Genomic DNA, 19861 nt, shown 5'->3' on the forward strand with positions numbered 1-19861 from the left:
GTCCAAACCCTCCCCTTTTCGGCTGAAGCGAGGCAGAGTGTAGCACACGCTCGCCACCGAGTGTATAAAACTCGGAAATCTCCGCTGGAGGATAGGACGCCCGAGCAGAAAGAGAGAGAATGAGTCGAGAGAGTGGTTTAGTAGCTTTGGTCGCCAGTTAACTCGATCAACCTACGGAGTTGACCTTATTAACTCGGTCTAATTGTCTCCTGGCGTCTCGGTGTAACCGTTTCGCCAAGGTATGGTGATCGAGAACCGTGGCTGCACAGAGAGAGGGTTGAAAGGAAAACGAAAGAAAGAGGGAGGAGAAAAGGTAGTAGTAGGAGGAGAGAGAGACGATCGAAACGTTGGATGTAGAGGCTCTGCTACCGTTGGTGAACCGTAGCCTGGCTGGCCGAAAACTGGATTAGCTGCGATTTATAGGGGCTACACGGGAATCGAATTTAAGCTCGGGAAAAAGCTCGGAACGCGAGGATCCTGCGGCAAACGGCGATCCGGCAAGAGTTTGCTTCCTAAATATCCCCGCGGGCCAACCAGCTAGAGCTCTAGCTGGCCAGCCAGTTCTTCCGTAATGGAAGCTGAAAATCTCTCGATTAATCGACGAATACCCAGGCGCGCAGACGTAGAGACAGAAAGGAAGAAGAGCGAACGAAATAGGGGGTGAAGGGACGATAACGGTGGCGAAAGAACGCGATATTCAGGAGCCGCGCTAGAGCGGTGGTCGTCGTCGGCGAGCGCAATTAGCAGCCGCATTTACGATGCCTACTGGCGCAACTCTCGTATTTTCCCACGGGCAGAGCCGTGAGAATAATTCATGGGCCTCGACGGTGCTTCTATACCAAACGGGCTGGCTAGCTTGCGCACAGGAAGGAGAGGATGCGACCCAGGCAAAAGGAGAGAGGAGGGGAGGAGGGAATAGGATAGAGAACGAGGCGAAGCTACGGCGGACGACTGGCCAGTGGTATCGTCATAAATTCGCCCGTTGAAAGTGGAAAAGCCTGGAGAACGGTAACGTCCACTCTACGTGCTACTCACGGAACACAGTCAGAGACGAAGGGAACGGATGCTCGCCGTTTCTGCGGACAGAATCGTCCAGTATATACTTCATTTTCTCTATGCGGTATCTGTCCTTTCATTCTCTATCTTTCTCTCGCTGTGTGCGTACGTGTGTTAGGAGAGAATCGGTAGGAGTAAACGTAACGAGATTCCACGGGAAATGTTTACACTTATGAATAGGGAAGCGGCGGGGAAGTTGGGATGGTAATTGATCGGTATACGTGCCTCGTGGAAAAGCTTAATGATTCCTTTGGTGAAATATCGAGGATAATTCTGGGTTTGTCAGGCGTGAATTAAGAAGTTCGTTAATGAGCTCGGGGATTGTAACTCGTTACCGCTATCGGTGAGTGTGTGGTTTAGGATGAAAGTGTGAGATGAAATGTGAGCGACTGGGCACTGGTCAACACGATGACTGCCACGTTGGTCAGCTGTGACCGGAGATTGTTTCCACGATGGCCTCGAGTGTTTGGAGTAATTCAAATAAAATGAATATCGCCGACTAAACATTTTTAACGTCGTAGCCAAGTAGACATTATTTTGCATTTAACAAAAAATAGTATAATACTATGCTTGGAATAATGAAAATTTTCTTGTGAACGTGGCAGTCAACGTGTTAACCACGTACACTTCCATTCATACGTATTAACCCTTGAACTCCTAATTCTTCTTTTTTTTTTTTTCAATTTTCTTTTCAATAACTCGTATTTTTTTTTTAAATGCACTTCAAAAGACATCTGGTTGGTAGGAACTAATATAAACAGCTTGTTTTTACTAATTATATTGAAAATAGCATTAAAAAAGAACGATACATATTTAAACTGGCAATTTAAAAATTATTTCATTCGTACGAGTACCTGTGAATAAAATTGATGTCGAGTCACACTGGGCAAAGGAGTTCACAGGGTTAATCCTAGTGAGGTCTTCGGGTCTATTTTGACCCATTTAACTTTTGCTCTTATCAATTTTATGTTCACTGCTGATAATGAGAATTGTTACACATAGCACTGGGTCGTTTTTGACCCACGGTCGTTAGAAAAGAAAAATAATTCCGTTTGGGATCTAGTGATATAACGAGCCCGGAAGTTTAATCGCGCAACGCAAAACTGCAGTGTAATTCGATTCATTTCAATTCATTTCACCGAATTCGATGAAATTCCAATTCCGTTTATCAAATTCGAAGCTTTATACCCAACTCGATAATTCACTTTTTTCCTACAGTTACTTTCAGTTTTACTGCTGATACATCGCCAGCTTAATAACTACTAGATAATTCACACCTCGCGGATACGTTCTGAAATCTTCAATTCTTTCGCTGCTGTCACACGCGTAACAGACGCCGCTTGGGTTGTTCGGCCGTACCGACGAGTACGTTTTACTTTATTACACCGAAAATTCGACGACTCTCACACCTGGACACCACATGCCCTAAGCAATAAAACAGACCTTCGACGTCACCAATTTCAGACAAGTAATATAACAAATGTAAGAACAATTCCCCACTTTCGCACCACCATCAGACACACCCCAATCACCACACACTTCCACCACCTACGACAGCTTCACAACACTCACGTAGTTTATAAAATAGCGAACACCACACGAGACGACACACAATTTTCCTATCAGTAAGCCTAGACATTTCGCGCTCTGTTCACGTCCATTCACAAATACATAGTTTTAACAGCAAACTGTTGTGCGTTAATAATCTATCTTCCGAGCACTACCCTCGTCCCCTATCCCGAGTAGATTCCTTAAATGCTCTGACTCAAAAATAGGGACAATTATCGGTTTCGCAACAATCATATCGCGATTCGTAACACTGCACTTCCTTTCCTAAATTGACATTTTCTCGATAAGTGCATCAGGTGTCACATTTGCCTCGCAACGCCGATACGCTAAAAGTAGACCATTCTACCACTATTTGGAAATATTCAACGCGAATAGTAACAACTCTATCGATCAATTTAAAATGTCCAATTAGCGTAACAAACGAAATCCCAACTTCGCCGAAAAAAAGTTATTTAAATCCCGTAATACTTCCTGCACAAACCCAACGCGTGTCCCAATGCGACAGCAGTGCGCATCAAAGTTTCATAAAAGAAAAAAAGTCGCCTGATCCCTACAAACCGCGAAAAGAAAAAAAAGAAGTCACCCATGCGGTACGATTGACATTATCCATACAGAACGTGTTAAAAACGCGCCAGCCAGAGCACAATATAACACCGCTCGCATTACTCTCGTACTTATAACCCGATAAATGTACCCCCGATAATAGTCCTCTACCAGTTCACCGAATGACTTCTTCATGAATCATAGAACGGATACCGCGAGCTGAAAAGTTTTCCTACCCTTCGTAGAAGGTGCACGTGTGCGCGTGTATATCGTCCGGCGAAGAGTGGAATATTTAAAAGGCACGTAAGAGGGGCGTAACGAAAGAAAATGAAGCGATATCTCAACCGAAAGGGAAAACGGTTACCGCCCATAAACGGCTATCGACCGCCGCTGTTAATCGTCACCGATCGACGTTCACACGCACGCATACAAGGGACATCCATTGCCTGGCACCGTATCTCGATACTCGATCAAGCGTGTCACAATATTGCAGCTCCATAATGATATCAATTCGCTGATAATCGCTGTTAAGCCGTGTCCATAAATTAACACTCGAGCCCTGGATCGGCTTTTACCGATCTCTCTCTCTCTCTCACCCTCTGCCTCTGTCCCGGCAACCAGAGAACATTATACCCAGAAAATCTCGTTACGCGGACCGATCATCCGATCAAATTCGAACGAGAATGGGCGTGTGTTACGCCAGTCCACCCCTTTTCTTCTTCCTCTTCCCTGTCCGGGGATATATTTCTCGTTCGACGTCTACGTTTCGTACAGAGAGACAGAGAGTCGGAAGATCGGATTCTCTCCTGCAGACTCCCACGAGAGGGCCATCTATTCCCGCGCCATCATTATTCTCTATTCACGAATAGAACTGGGTCACCCGACAGTTTATCAGCCCGATTGCAAACGCGTATCGGCTCTCTGCCCGGTGGAATCGAGTCCGCGAAATGAACACACGCGACAAATTGTTTCGGGACCGCGTTGCACTTATTTCTGTGACGAACCTTGGGTCTTTTCGTGAGAAGTTTCAAATGCTTTGGCAATTTTGGCGGTGAGACGTGAGCGACGTTTTATGGCAATTTTGAGGGAGTTTGCTTCTGGAGGAGGAGGGTTTCGGAGGAATAATTTTCTGTAAGGACACGGGCTACATTCGAAGGTGTAGGTGGTTATGCTGCGGAACGTGGAAGCCTTGAATTATCGAGCATTCGAGTGATTTGGATTTCCGCAGTCTTTAATTTTAAAGACTTTCTTTGATCCATTGGAAATCTAGAGAAGAAAGCTTCATATTTGAGAAATTAACTAAGAAAATCTGGACGCTCGAGTATTCGAATACAAGTCTGAATATTCGTGCATTTAAACGCGAATTTCGACACTAAATTTGGATTGCGACGAGTATTTACGGTACTCGAGTCTGTCGGATTCTAAATGTCAGTGTCGAAGAGTCTCACATACTTACTAATTTTCCTATTCCTTAATCATAACCCTTTACCCAAACTTGCCTCCTTTAATCTATTACAAATCCAGAGAAGAAAGCTTCATATTTGTTTGTTACCGTGATCTTATTTCTCGGTTGGAAGATATCACGATGGATGTTTCCCTATTGGTTGTTTAGTTTTAGGTTAAACTACGTTGTTCGGTGTTTTTTAATATGTACACTCCGTACACGCTCTGCTTCTCTCCGATGCAAGTCAACGGTGGGGGTGATCGGTCGCGTGGTTCGTGTTGAGGACACGACAATATTTGAGTAATTAATAAAAACAATCTGGACACTCGAATTTATCAATCTCGAACAATATCCCATATCTACCAATTTTCACATTCTTTAATTTTAATCCTTCACCTAAACTTGCTTCCTTTGAATTGAGGACACGACAATATTTGAGTAATTAATAAAAACAATCTGGACACTCGAATTTATCAGTCTCGAACAATCTCCCATATCTACCAATTTTCACATTCTTTAATTTTAATCCTTCACCTAAACTTGCTTCCTTTGACCTAAGCCCAAAGAAAACAAATTTCGTATTTGAGTAATTCAAGAAAATTCGAATCCATGCACTCGAATACTCCGATACAGGTCCGGATACTCGAGTACTCAAATTCGAATTTATCAGTCTCGAACAATCTCCAATATCCACCAATTTTCACATTCTTTAATTTTAATCCTTCACCTAAACTTGCTTCCTTTAACCTAAGCCCAAAGAAAACAAATTTCGTATTTGAGTAATTCAAGAAAATTCGAATCCAGGCACTCGAATACTCCGATACAGGTCCGGATACTCGAGTACTCAAACTCGAATTTATCAGTCTCGAAAAATCTCCCATATCTACCAATTTTCACATTCTTTAATTTTAATCCTTCACCTAAACTTGCTTTCTTTAATCTATTACAAATCCAGAGAAGAAAACTTCATATTGGAGTAATTAGGAAAGAAAATCTAGATACTCCAATCCTCAAATTCGAATTTCGACACTAAATTTGGATTACGAGTATTCCGAGTACTCGGATATCCGGCCACCGAGAGCTCTCCTATAAATAAATTCACCCCGGGGAAGTAAAATATTCACTTGGTGCCGTGAATGACACGTCGGATCGATAAGGGAGTCACAAGGGACAAGAGCAAGTTCTCTCGATGACCAACGAAGCGTCGTCGACTAAGAGAATGAACGGAGAGATCGCCAGGAATTGCCTCGCTTTGCGGTGTTGATTTAGACGGAAACACGATTGCGCGCCGATGCAGATTGCCGGTAATCATGACGGCACGTGACTCGTGTACTCGCTCTCTCTCTCACAAAGGATTAACATGTAATGCTTGTTCTATGCTGCCAACCTTCTACCTCCAATTTTCGTCTCTGTGAAACGCTTGTTTATCCACTGGATAATAACCGGTGAATTTATCCCCCCCCAAAAAAAATTGCTGTATCGAAGTTGAAAGAAAAGTTTGCACCGTGTTCCAAGGATAACCGTTGAATAAGGAAAGTGAACGACTTTACAGCCAGTCTCCCGACCAATCATCGATCCTCTGGCTAAACTTTCGATTAGTTTGACGGCCGTGTCCGTGGGATTTACGAGCTCGAAATAGCACGAATCGAACAGACGTTTCAAGGATACGTTCCTATAAATAGAAGTCGTTTTATAAATCGCCTCGGACGACGTAACGAATCGTTTTCTTTCTTCCTTTTACTCGTCGTCTTCGTCTTCGTCAGATTTCGATCGAGTGTATACGCGAGTTGCACACGTAGGGTGATTCAACGACAGAGAGACGATAGAAGAAAAGATTCGACAGCGTCGTTGGGTTCCGTTAACGAGCGGCGACAAAGTTTCCGTGCCTGTAGGGTGCGAAAATTGTGCGCCAGGCTAGCGGTGACGAAAGCCGATACAGCCAGACCAAAACGGTGGGTCGATTCGGTTGAACGACAGCCACGATATGACCGCGGGAGAGAGATAGCGTTTGTATCGGCGAGAAAATTGGCTTATCGACCTAGCCCAACTTCCAACGACCGCCTAGCTCAAGGCGAAGTTCGACGTTTCCTATGTTCAACGTGTACAAGGACTACTAGGAACGCCATAAAATTCGGCTTCCGCCGGCGCGGTTACTTGGAGAATTCTTAAGAGGAAGGGGTGCGAGCGTTGATAAGGGTAATTGTGATTTGTAGACAGCTTACCTTTAGAATGTTCTCCACATCGGCCGAGTTCTCGGTGGGACCTGGCCTCGTGTTTGCTCCCTGCAACAGTGAGACGGATTTTTAGTACGTTTCGGCGAATTCGAGGGGAGTTTCGCGCCGGTTTTATCTACAGGTGAGTGGTTGAGTGATGGTTTATTTGTTGAAGTGATGGTGGGTCACCGAGTGATGTTTTTATTTACTAACGTGACCCATCTTTGGGGCATTTCAGTGTGGATAACAAAATTAAACAGGGGGTGTGAGCAACTATGGGCCATCGAGGGATGTTTTTATTTGTCAACCCCTTAACCTATGATTTCTTTTCTGACAATGCATATAAGCGTCAGCCATTTTACTGTTTCATAACCTATGATTTCTTTTCTGACAATGCATATAAGCGTCAGCCATTTTACTGTTTCAGTACCGCATCAGGTAAGAAAAGCTAATCTATTACAGATTAATTACGTTTAGGAATCCCTGATCTTGCAAATTAAAACGAAAGTTAGGATTACGATGAATTTTTCTCACTAATATACTTATTTTTGTCACATCTTGACCAGAATCTCTGCCAGTAAAGAAAGCTAATCTATTACAGATTAATTACGTTTAGGAATCCCTGATCTTACAAATTAAAACGAAAGTTAAGATTACGATGAATTTTTCTCACTAATATACTTATTTTTGTCACATCTTGACCAGAATCTCTGCCACGAGTCTGACACGTTGTTGCAGGTCAAAGGGTTAACGTGACCTATCGTTGGGGAATTTCAGCATGGATGGTAAAATTAAAGACAGTGTGTGACCCACTATGGGTCATCGAGGGATGCTTTTATTTGTCCACGTGAACCATTACAGGGGCATTTCAGCATTGATGGCAAAATTAAATAGAGAGTGTGACCCACCATGGGTCATCGAATGATATCTTTATTTGCTAACATGACCCATCTATGGGTTATTCCGCCATGAATGATAAAAAGGTTTGAATAGACGTGAATCACAGTGGGTCACCGAGTGATATTTTTATTTGCCAAAGTGACTCACCGATGGGTCATTCCAGCATAAATGATAAAAAAGACTGAATAGACGGTGTGACCCATCGAGAATCACCTCGTTATTGTATAATATTCTATAAAAAAAAGCACGTGATTAAAAACTGAAAAATTAGGTATTAATGATAATAAACACCAGCAATAGCGACCATTTCATGAATTTCCCTACCGTCCTGAACGCGTTAAAATGCTTCAAGAGGAGTTACATGTATCTGAATGGAGTAAAAATTTTTCATTTCACAAAAATATCTACATAAATTGAATTTAAAGCTACTCCAGTCGAAAGATGTCTTCTCACTCCACGTCCATCTCACGTAAACATTCTCTCAACCTACCCAAATAAACGTAACTCCTGAAAGAAAGAAAAAAAAAGGAGCGTGCAAGAGGAGGAAACTCGAGGAGCACAAGCAAGCTAGACAAATTTTCTTCCCGCTCCACACGATCCCGCGATACCGTGTGTCTGCCAACTAGGCCAGAGTCGATGGAATTAAACGACGATAACCGTAGTCGGACGGTGGCACGTACCGCGGCCGCGGCTCTTAATTAAAACGATTCCGATTCGACGACGTCGCCGCGGCGAAACTCTCGCGTAGTCCTTTCCGCGATTTATCACGAGCTCTCGAGCGATCATTAATCAACACTCTCTCGAGGAAGAGAGGCGCTGAAAAGAGCGGCCGCGCACACCCATTACAGAGTGGAACACGTCGAGTAGTCATCACCCGGGAGAAAAACCCGGGGACAATGGGGAAAACGCGTGGACCTGGAAGGCTAAAAAAGACCAGGAGGGGAAGAGAAAACTGGGGAAGCAAGAGGACCGAAGCCTCTGACGGCTGCTGCCCCGAGGACATCCGCGGAAAACCAAGGAGACGAAAAATTCCGGGAGGGGAGGAAACTTCGTCCGACGAATCATCCCCGATTGTGTATCGTTAGCACGTCAACGGTTCCCGCAAGTGAAACTTACGTAGAAACGAGAAGAACGTTCTTCTCTTCTCACGAAAGAAGTAATTTGAAGAGAGTTGACCATTTCTTCGTGCAAGAAACAATCGCTAGGATTTCCTCGGTTTTGTACTTAATTCTTCTATTGGCCGGTTCAGTGCCAGTTTTGACGAAATTTTATTGTATTTCTTGTAATCCTGTAGATAATCAATTTCGCCTTTGTTTCGTGTTTCCGAACGAGTCGTGTTCAGTGAAAATGTCGAAGACCAAATTTTTGTCATTTTTCCACATTAATTGAAAGAAAACAATCACCAAGATATAACGCAAGGGTTACAATCTGGGTGAAGCACTTTATTTTTCACAATTTATACAACGCGAGCGATTCAGTGCCAGTTTTGACGAAATTTTATTGTATTTCTTGTAATCCTGTAGATAAATTGTTTCGTGTTTCCGAACGAGTCGTGTTCAGTGAAAATGTCGAAGACCAAATTTTTGTCATTTTTCCACATTAACTGAAAGAAAACAATCACCAAGATATAACGCAAGGGTTACAATCTGGGTGAAGCACTTTATTTTTCACAATTTACACAACGCGAGCGCGTGTCGTCTTTCTCTCCATCGACGCCGAGCAAGACAATCTGCCCATCGGAGGAAAGAAATGACAATCGAGCCTCGCTTTTGGCGCCCAATAATCCTCCCAGCGCCATCCATGACCTGTTACCCAATCAACTGATGGCATCAGGAGGAATCACGCACCTCAGTCTTTACATACTGTTTTAGCGTACGCTCCGCTACAAAGATTTCCTCGGTTTCGCATTCTCCTACTGACCGTTTCAGTGCCAATTTTGACGTCGACAAGTGCATTTCTTGTAATCCGTCCATTTTTTCACAAAAAATTCAACAAAAATCCCGCACATTGTTCCGTCTTACTCCCGAACGACTCGTATTCAGCAAAAATATGAAAAACAAAATCTTTGCAATTTTTCCACGTGAACCGAAAGAATCGCGACAGCATCTTTCGGTCAGATTTCCACGATACCCGGTGCCACCGAAACGGCTAATTTCCTAGATAAAAACTCCGAACAATCGAGCGACGAACAAGTAGGGAGGATCGAGAGTGTGGAAAAAGATAAAAGAAGGAAGAAAGAGCCGGTAGGGGAATGAATTTTCCCGACTATGGGGGCAGGGGTAAGAGTGGATGTCGGCGTTTCTCCAGCCAACCCTAATTGTATAAGTACACCGGTAGGAGAGCTACGCCCTCGACGAGCTCTAGAGCGTAGAGAGGGGAAAGAGAGATAGACAGACACGGTACAAACCGAATGCGAAGAGGACTCGATCGATAGTCAATCTCAATGAAATTTGCACCTCGAGGAGTCACGCGTAATAGGGCTCGACCAAACTCGCCCCTTCTTCCCGTTTCCTCTCTCCTATTCCCCTCCCCCGTCTGCGCAGCCCTTATCACGTGTAGTAGTCCTCGAGCGGGATTTCCATTGAAAAGCAATTCGTTTCCTGTCAACGAACCTGTCGCCACGATGCTTTCATCGAATACCGAGGCCGGAGGCGGCTCGTCGCGGGGGGCCGGATGTGAGCGCGAGAGGCGGTAATAACCTCTTTATTGTCACTTGTCGATTAATACAGGGAAACGCTTGATCTTTTCCCCGGGAGGATCGATCCGAGGAAGAAGCTAGCACCACAGCGGCGAAAGTATCTTTGGAAAAGTTCGGGTAATTTTATCCGCTGATTGGATCTTCCCTTAGTATCTCTGTTGTGGTTCTCCGAGGGGGATGAAAGTTCGCGGAAGTGGATGGTAGTTTAGGGTTTCCAAGCTGGATTAGAGAATTGTGAACGAGGCTGGAGCGGCTAACGTTGCTTTGAAAGGTGTAGTACTAGGTTTTAAGTGGCTTTTTTGGTAAGTACGTTGGGCGATTTTTCTTTTCGAGAAGCGAACTCTTTCGCTGTGGCACGATTGAGGGAAAAAGTGTGTAAGTACTGGAGGAAGCAGTTGTTGCTCAATGTTCACGTGAAAATAAGGATACGTACGATTGAAAATCAACTGTTTCGTTTTATTTTTGAAGTGCGAAAATAGATTGGTAAACTGTGAGCATCGGATTGGAAAGAGCCTTAGCCGGATGCAGCGAGCAATTTAAAAATACCTATAACAAAATGCAACGGGATTCCGGAATTAAAATTGGAGAGAAAATGAGATTTAACGATTTCTGACTAATTTAATTTCCTTTTATTTTTGAATTCAGTTCAGACTCCAGGAACCAACTAAAAAGGTCCTGATAATTATAAAACGGGTGTAATTTTTGCTGTAAATATAAAATGACGTAGAACTACGCCGGAGGTAACCAGCTATAGTTTAGAAAACGACGTAGAATTATCTCGAAGGTAACTAGCTGTAGACTTTAAACTGACGTAGAACTACATCCACGCAGATCAGCTGGAAATTTTAAAACGACGTAGAACTGCGTCAAAGAATCGTACGATATTTTGTCGTTCTCATGACAGAAGTTAAAGGGGTGGTTTTCTCATCGCCCAATTCCGAAAAGAACCTTCGAAACGATACTTTCACCGGTCGTTAGCTTTAAGAACATAATAAACTTCCATCCCCGTGAAACGTATCTGAAATACTTCCTCCGCGGCAATTCCCCAAAAACGTGAACCCTCTTAAGCCGTTTAGTAACTCGGCTAAGAAATCCAGCGAGGTCTAATCAGCAGCAACAAGTGCATCAACAAGATCCCCGATTTAGCCACCCTTGCACTCTCCCCTCGGCCGTTTAATAACGTAGAAAAGTCCGGGTAAAAGAAAACGCGGTATCCGTAAACGCTAATAAACCCATTACACAGCGCGGGGGTGGTGGACGTTGGCATCGGGCCGACAACGACGAGAAGTAGGAAGAGGAGAGAATCAGAGACGACACCGGTGACATCGTCTGCGCGATACACATTTTACCCGTGTAAACAAGAACGAAGCGGAAGGACAGTGGTGTGTGTGGCGAAGAGTGGAGAGAGGGTTTGGGGTAGAAACGATCAGAGGCGGAGGAAGCGGCGGTGGCGGCGGCGTTGGCCACGAAACAATGGAAATCGATACTCACGTTATCGAGAGGTAACCTGGACAGTCTGCTGCTGGCACAGTGAAGCCTGCTGCCGCTGGAATTCCCGATATTCGAATTGCCAACGAGCGTGCCGTTCCCCGGTGAATTCGGGGGTGGTCCTTTGGCCGGTAATAAACCGTGGCTTCGATGATCGTTGCTGTTACCTCCGTGCTTCACCGGTTGGCCAGGGTAGCCACCGCGGACGACGAGGACGCGGAGGACGACGACGAGGACGTGCCGCCGCTCGACCTCGGCCCTCCGGGTTTCTTGAATTCTTGGGTGGAGGGCGAGCTCCTGGAATTCGAGCCGACTGAACTGGAACTCGTTCTAAGGGACGAGGGTGACGGGGACGGGGCTGGACTCGGCGGTACACCCTCGATGCCGATCAGACGCTTAGGCTCGTCCAGGAGATGCTTCACTAGAGAATAGTTGCCTAGTTTCGATTGGATCTGCTGCGTCGTGCTGTCCCGGGCGTCTGGGTTCACCTGGAATCATACGAATGTCGATTATTCGGGGGATCGATTTTATTTTCCGGGACGATAGAATGAAGATGTATTGTCAAAATGGAGAAAAACATGTTGCAACGATCCGATGGTTATTTGCAATTCACAACGGAATGATATTTCATTCGCGTGTAGCGTTGGGTTTTTGCATTATTCATGCCGCTTGCGCAGGGTTATTTATCTACTTTCGGAGAAATCATTTTTGGGAATTTTTGACGTTTTTTTTTTTAGATGCTTTGCGTTAGGCTGGCGATAGTTAAGATCGTTAAGATCAATTTTGCGGAAGATCGACCAGTTTCTCAAGTATCGTGCGCGACGGAATGATATCTCGTGCACCGCTCCATTTTGCATTATTCATGCTCTCCCTGCACAAAGTTATTTACCAATTTTTCTAGAAATCTGTCTACCAATTTGAAACGTTTTCTCAACTGCGATTCGTTTAATACTTAAACGTAATTAGCGACAGATCGGAGGATCACCTTCGCGATCTCGTAAAGGATCGACTAGAAAGAAATTTTAATCGCACGATATTATCCAATTTTCCTAGAAGCGCAGGATTGTCTATCAATTTTTCCAAAAATCTTTCCACCAATCTTAGCCGTCGATTCGCCAGCAATTCGCTCGCTTGATGACACTTAAATATAATACGCGAGAGATTGAAGGATCACGCGGGCTCTCGTAAAAGATCAAAGAAGATAAGAAACAGGTTTTTACGATCGGGATAAACGTCTATAAAATTGATCCGTTTCCCCGTTTCTTCGCGAAGAAGCATGCGTACGAAAGCCGGTATATACGAGCAATAATAATTAATGCGGCGTAACAGTGGCTGGCAAGTTTACGACGGTGCAGCCGCCGCCGCGAGGAGAAATTCGTGTTCGAGCGGTGCGCGCACCGGTTACATTGTTACGTAGCCTGTACACAATACAACAGACAGACAGCTCGTGTGCGCGTTTATGATCCCTCCTGTTCGCCTCGCTCTATCTCTCCGACTCCCTGCCGGCCTGCCTCTACGTCTATCTCTACGCCTTTGTCTTTAGGGACAATGAGATCAAATCGTGGTTTAATAAGGAGGCGGAGAGAGGGCCCGAGGAAACTTAACGTGATTAATGAGCGCGCTATAAATCACGTACACTTGTTCACACCGGCACCCTTTTTCTGACCGTGCCGGCGAATGCCACCAGCCGGTTCTTTAACGAGCACCCGATGTGCATCGCCGTGATGCCCTGGCAAGTGCAATTTTCGAAGAAAATCATTAATTCGAGGTGCTGCCTGGTGGTGCTTCTGCTAGTGGTAGCTACCACAGCTACACCTCCTCCCCGTCGGCGAATCTCGAGCGGAAGAGGAGGAGGATCGATAAGAATGACCTGATGGAGCGGTGAAGGTTTGGGAATGTTTGACGATGTAACAAACAAAGTGTTTTTGTCTTATATTTTAGTATAATTGTAGCGATAATTTGGTAGAGGAGTTTTATCGAAGTTTTATTGTCGACGAATCTTGTAGAAATGAGCGGAAAGGGAGGGGAATCGGTAAGTATGCCGGATTGAGAATGTTTGACGATGCAACAAAGAAAGTGTTTTCGTCTGTGTTATATCTTAGTATAACTGTAGGCATCGACGGAAGAATACTGAGAGACCCAACGGGAATCGAACCCGGGACCTTTGGCTTAGCAAGCCGAGGCTTTGCGCGCTACGCCAACCACTCCCTCTCTATTCTCCCTTCGAGGTTTCCTGTTTGGGTATGGAGGCCCCGATACTACATAATTGTAGTGATAATTTGATAGAGAAGAAATTTTAATTAGACAAATTTTATTCGAGCTGCTATCGAGGTTTTCTTGTCGACGAATTTTGTAGAGATGGGGAAATGAAGAGGAGGATCGATAAGGATGACCTGATGAAGCGGTGAAGGATCGAGAATGTCTGACGATGTAACAAAGAAAATGTTTTTGTCTGTGTTATATCTTAGTATAATTGTAGTGATAATTCCACAGAGGAGAAACTTTAGCTGCTATCGAAGTTTCCTTGTCGGCGAATCTTGTAGAGATGAGAATCGGTAAGTATGCCGGATTGAGAATGAGTGTTTTTGTCTTGTTCTTCCAAGTCTGTGCTATATCTTAGTACAATTGTAGTGATAATTGCATAGAGAAAAAATTTTAATTAGACAAATTTCATTCGAGCTGCTATCGAAGTCTCCTCTTCGACAAATTTTGTAGAGATCAGTGAAAGAAGAGGAGGATCGATAAGCATGACGGATTGAGAATGTTTGAAAATGCAACGAAGAAACTGACCACAGGAAAACAGTCTTCGTCTCGTTCTTCAAACTCTGCGTTATCTTGTGCCCTAATTATTATAATAATCTCGCGGAAACGAAATTTTAATTAGACAAATTTTATTCGTGCTGCTACCACAGCTTCCTCTTCGACAAATCTTGCAGAGAGGAAAGAAGGGAGGAGAGTGAAAGAAGAGGAGGATCGATAAATATGACCTGATGAAGCGATGAAGGATTGTCAACGTTCACAAAAGCACCGTTTTCGTCTTATTCTTCAAAGTCAGTGTAATATTGTAGCACAATTACAATAAAAATTCTACAGAGGCGAAATTTTAATTAGTCAAATTTGATTCGAGCTGCAACCACAACTTTCTCGTCTGTGAATCTTGTAGAAATAAGCGAAAGAAGAGGAGGGTCGATAAGTATGACCTAATGAAGCGATGAAAAATTGTCAACGTTTGGCAATGCAAGAAAGAAAGTGTTCACAAGAGCACCCCGTTTTCATCATATTCTTCAAAGTCAGTGTTATATTGTATCACAATTATAATAAAAATTCCACAGAGGCAAAAATTTAATTAGACAAACCTATGTTTATGAACGAATCTCTGCCATGATCCCCTCAGCGAATTCACTCTCGAAAACACGATCAAAAAGAGAACGCCGGATTATAGGGTTTATCGTGATCTGATTGACGAGCCTTTCGATTACCCCAGTCTAGATCCAATCTCGACGACAGTTGGCCAACATTTTTTTTCTCCTCGAATCACGTACGAAAAGGGTCTCACGAGCGGAGAGAATGCTCTCAGTATCTGGCTAATTACGCGTTAGAGAGGGATCCCAGGCCGGAGATGACATAAACGCATGGCCGCAAGAAGTTGCGAGGGAAACTCGCGATGGAAAGAAAAGAGAGGAACGCTTAGGTGACCAGGTCAGGGACTTCCCCCTACCACACACAAGACCTACGCTCAATCGTGTCTCCTCCTCGTTCTTCTCTCTCTTACGCTCCAGCTTTGCTTCTCTTATAAGCACATCTTTCTCGAACTTTCTAGATAACTATGTATCTCTTTGACTACCGGTTGAAGAGCTCGTCGTCTCTTTTTCACGACTCTCTAATCGCGGCGAGTGTTTCACCTTCGAGCGACCACCGCCGCGCGTGCACGCGGGCCGAGCCGTAAAACCATCGCCGAAAACGTCGTAAAACGGTGAAATATACGCGGTCGTAACGCGAGCATCGCTCGTCGTTAACAAGAAACGACGCGCCGTGACGCAAATTCCCGCAATCGCAGCCTCTCGGCTAACCAATACTGTCTTTCTCTCTCCTACCATCCTTCCACGATCTCGTAACGAACTTTCCTTCGTTTTCGAATATTGAAGAATTTGCTAATCATCCCCCTATCGTAGTGTTACACCCTCTAATATTCTCTTTGCCAGTTTTAGGCTTATCTGTATCCAGAACTTGTCCCCCCAATTTTCACCATTATTCACACTGGGCTCTTAACCTTTCAACTCTCCTACACAGTGATAATCCAAAGTTCATCTTCCTCAAACCCTTAAACAGCCCCATCTTTCCATCCCCCAGCCACTCTCTGTATCGTCATCCGCACGTCAGTTTTGATAAAGTTTCTTTTCTACGCAACGTCGATCGTTAACCCTTTCACTGCTGTTGGCGCCTATGGGCGCTTTGAAAATTTTCAGTCCTCCATGTCTGTCCTTTACGCGCTTCCACCTTAATTTGCTGAAAGAAATTTAGAGACGACGAATCCTGGGATTTAAACTTTCGAATATTTTTCGAAAGTACAGATTTTACGGCTGCGATTTTGCTATAGGAAAGGTTGCAAATCGGATATTCTTCGAAATTTTTTCAAACTAACGTAGAAATAAACTATGCGATTTTATTTCAATATCCAGCGCATTCGTTATTTCGCTACGGTGAACAAATTCACGGAGGCCCATATATCTGCTCTCTGTCTTGATTCATTATTTACCAAGTGACAAACAATGTCGCTTCTCAGTCGCCACTCGATTGCAAAGGGTTAAATATCTATCGTCTACTAACCCGCAGCGAAAGGGTCAATTGCTCCGATCTAAGTGTCACCCGGATTTCAGCCCTCAGTTTCTCAAAATTCAGGCAAAACCGGGACGTCACGGTAAAAAACGCATAAATCCTGATTTTTCACAGTTTCGAAACCAAAGATTCTTAAATCAGAGACAGATTAACAGGTCGATTGAACCGGTATAGACGCATAAAAATAGGCAAAGCTGGGAAAACGAGCACGTAGAGATTTCTCGCGTGAGAATATATCCGTTCAGACACACAGGGGCATAAACCAACCACCACGCACACGCCTACACACGCAGGATCGTGCAAATTCCAACTGTGAATGGATAAAAGCGATTCACGGGGCGGGCTGTGCACCGCTTTCATCCACTTACGGGCACGCGGGACTTTCTCTCTCTCTCTCTGTGTATCCCTCGGACGATCCATTTTCGAGATTTGTTCTGCGAGCCGAGCGGAACGTAAATTGCGAATAAGCAGGGACATCTGTCGTTGCTCGTTCCAAAAGTTTCCGCTGTCTACGAATTTTCTTTCCAACCAACACTCCTTCTTTCTCCCTTCTTTTCCATTCAAACTAAAGGAGAAACTTCTCTCTCTCTCTCTCTCTCTCTCTGGTGGAAACAAATCGTTCGTAGTGTAAGAAGTTACGGCTGAACGAATTAACAAGTAGACGTCCGATGAGTTTTAATCAAGGACACACCGCCGTAGATTTCTTCTGGGAGAAGACCGGAGGATGAAAAAAATAACGGACGAGTCGGTCGTCTGCTACAGCTGAGAGGAAAGAGAGGTTCAGCAAGGGTGAAACTTTATTTAACGGCCGCCTTATGCGGCAGGCAAATAGGAGCAAAGTGAGCAACGTGGAGAGGTGAGAGAAAGAGAGAAGAGGAGAGAGCTGAGAATCTCGGCAGTTGGCAAGCGGCGGACGACGAATAACTCTTGTACGTGTGTAAAGCATAGCCAAAGATTGCTTACCTCGCGTCGTGACGCGTCACGAGAAAATTTGGTTTGTTGCCCGCGCCCAAATTAGCAGCCGCGAGAGCGTACACTGTCAGCCGAGTGTTGGCTTTTCATCGAACCTAGCCGTCGACCAAAGAGAATAACCATCCTACCCACTCCTCGCACTCTCTTCTTCGTCGTTGCGAGAGAAAACGAGCAGAAATATTCGAAGAAATTTCCCGGATTACCAAAATTCACTAAATCTTCTTTACCATCAACAAGTAGAGTCAGGCTCTAAACTCTGATCCCGTATGAACGCATACCGAAGATAGTTTATCAGAGTTCGTTACCCTATGTACGCAAAAGTATCGAAGAATCTCTCCGAATGATTGCCAAAAACGGCCGAGAAAGGGGTTGAGAAGAGCGCCAAAAAGTTGAAGGAAAGAAACCACAAACGGAATATCGTCCAAGTATACACGGTGTGTGTGTGCTTTTCTTGCTACACAAGGTTTGGACCAAGCTCTCGGATCTATCCAGGAGTTATCAATCTTCCCTTTGCCTCAGCGTGACCGGAGTTCAACAGGATAGAGATTACTCAGAAGGCATCTCCTCTGCACACTCTGTGTATACTCACGAGTGGCACAGCCATGATCGTGTGTACGTTCTCTGGGACCGTCTGCGTATAAGTTACACAGAGAAACTCTCTCATCGAGCTCGAAGCTTATTTACGACTGATAGTGGATAGACGAAGTGGATGCAGAAGATTCCTCTCTGTGCTCGGTGGACGTTTGCAAATAGCTTCTCGATGGGAACACGAGCTTTTTACGCGCAGAGAATTCCACGACGCGTGGCGTCGCCACAAAAGACCGACGAACGAGGCCCGTTACTTCGACGAAGGTCGGGAAAAACCGGGTCGTCCGAGTTAAGCTCCTTACGTCAGGGGAAATTCGATCGAGACGAGAGGTCGCATCCGCTTTGTGTGCGGTGAATGAGCCTCGGATGTTGATACAGCTAGATCCACTGTTAATTACCGTCTACCGGGCTCGTATTAGTTATCTGTCTGGATACTATCTGAGTGAAGATCCTATTCGTTCGTGGAAAGGATAAATTTTAGAAAATGTCTAACTTGCGAAAAATTCGATTCGCTGTTTCGTAACTGATGGTAAAGTGGAGCCTTGATTGCTGCAACTTCAGCTGTTGCATTTCAACGCGTGGAAAGGATTATTACTTAGTTGCGAGTAAACAGAATGTAATGCAATAGAAAGAGAAGTGTGGATTTTAGTCTCGTGCGACAGATAGGTTTCCTCGTTAATTGCCCGAGTCTCGATGTTTGTACGCATTTTTAGCCCCGTTTTCATGTAACCATCGAAATTAAAGGTTCTACTGATGCTCCAAAGAAGAAAAGGACCAGTGTTTATTTGAAAAACAAGAAACACTCTTAACACGTTGCGTACCAAGCGTGATTACGTATTGTTTCCTACCGGCCCAAGTTTTTATCTCGGCGCACTAGAACGATAGCGGAGAGATATGCGGGAAAACCAACAATGTAACTCGAGTAGATCCATGCATTGTCGATTATCTACATTTACAGTGCTATCGACCTATGTAATTGATACATTGTTTTGTTCCGAAATAATCTTATTGGTAAGTAGCTTATTTTGGATTTGGAAGACTCCAAGACTCCATCATGACTCCAAGCTCGAATTCTACACATCGCGGTCGTCCTACGAAAATGAAACCTTTGGCGATAAGAGAGTACAATATTGGTAAAAGTGGCATCGACAGAAGCGACCAGATGGTGTCATATGCAACAAACATACGAAAAACGTGTTAAAGTAGCCCTTTTTCGGGCACGGGCAACCACCGTTGCCCGCGGGCAAAGCTAAGAGCAAGTGATACCGACAGTCGTTAAAACGGAGTGAAGAACAGCAGTTGTAATGAAAATTTAGGCTCTAATGCCCAAATATCGCCCTTTATGCCCTACGGCAACACAATAAGCAGCTCAGCTCCAAAGATTCACCCTCGCAGGCAGCAAAGAAGCAACAGTTCAGGATCGAAAAACACACAATTTCTCTGCGCCAGGAACAGTGCCAAGATAAAACAGAAAGGGAGAAGAAAACACGAAAGTAAAAAGTCATCGCTGTGCGACATGTAGCACTGAAAAATCCTGACATCTGTAAAAAGTCA

General features: G+C 44.5%; 2 protein-coding genes across 2 annotated transcripts in view; both read right to left on the reverse strand.

The window, feature by feature from the left end:
- The window catches only part of LOC108571951 (AF4/FMR2 family member 4), a 102543-nt gene extending 90427 nt beyond the window's left edge, over window positions 1-12116 (reverse strand). Inside the window, exons 1-2 of the mRNA XM_017934148.1 lie at window positions 11915-12116; window positions 6835-6894 (exon numbers count right to left, since the gene is read on the reverse strand). The gene's annotated coding sequence lies outside the window, so the exon portion shown is untranslated. The remainder of the gene's footprint in view (window positions 1-6834; window positions 6895-11914) is intronic.
- LOC108580163 (serine/arginine repetitive matrix protein 2-like) lies at window positions 12088-18323 on the reverse strand. Its single transcript, XM_017943891.1, has 3 exons — window positions 18309-18323; window positions 17596-17673; window positions 12088-12399 (listed from the first exon to the last, which is right to left on the reverse strand). The coding sequence occupies exons 1-3, from the start codon at window positions 18321-18323 to the stop codon at window positions 12088-12090; spliced, it is 405 nt and encodes a 134-aa protein (XP_017799380.1).
- Between the last annotated feature and the right edge of the window lie 1538 nt (window positions 18324-19861).

Source organism: Habropoda laboriosa, unplaced genomic scaffold (genome assembly GCF_001263275.1).
Source record: "Habropoda laboriosa isolate 0110345459 unplaced genomic scaffold, ASM126327v1 scaffold10, whole genome shotgun sequence".
In the NCBI taxonomy this organism is placed as follows: Eukaryota; Metazoa; Arthropoda; class Insecta; order Hymenoptera; family Apidae; genus Habropoda; species Habropoda laboriosa.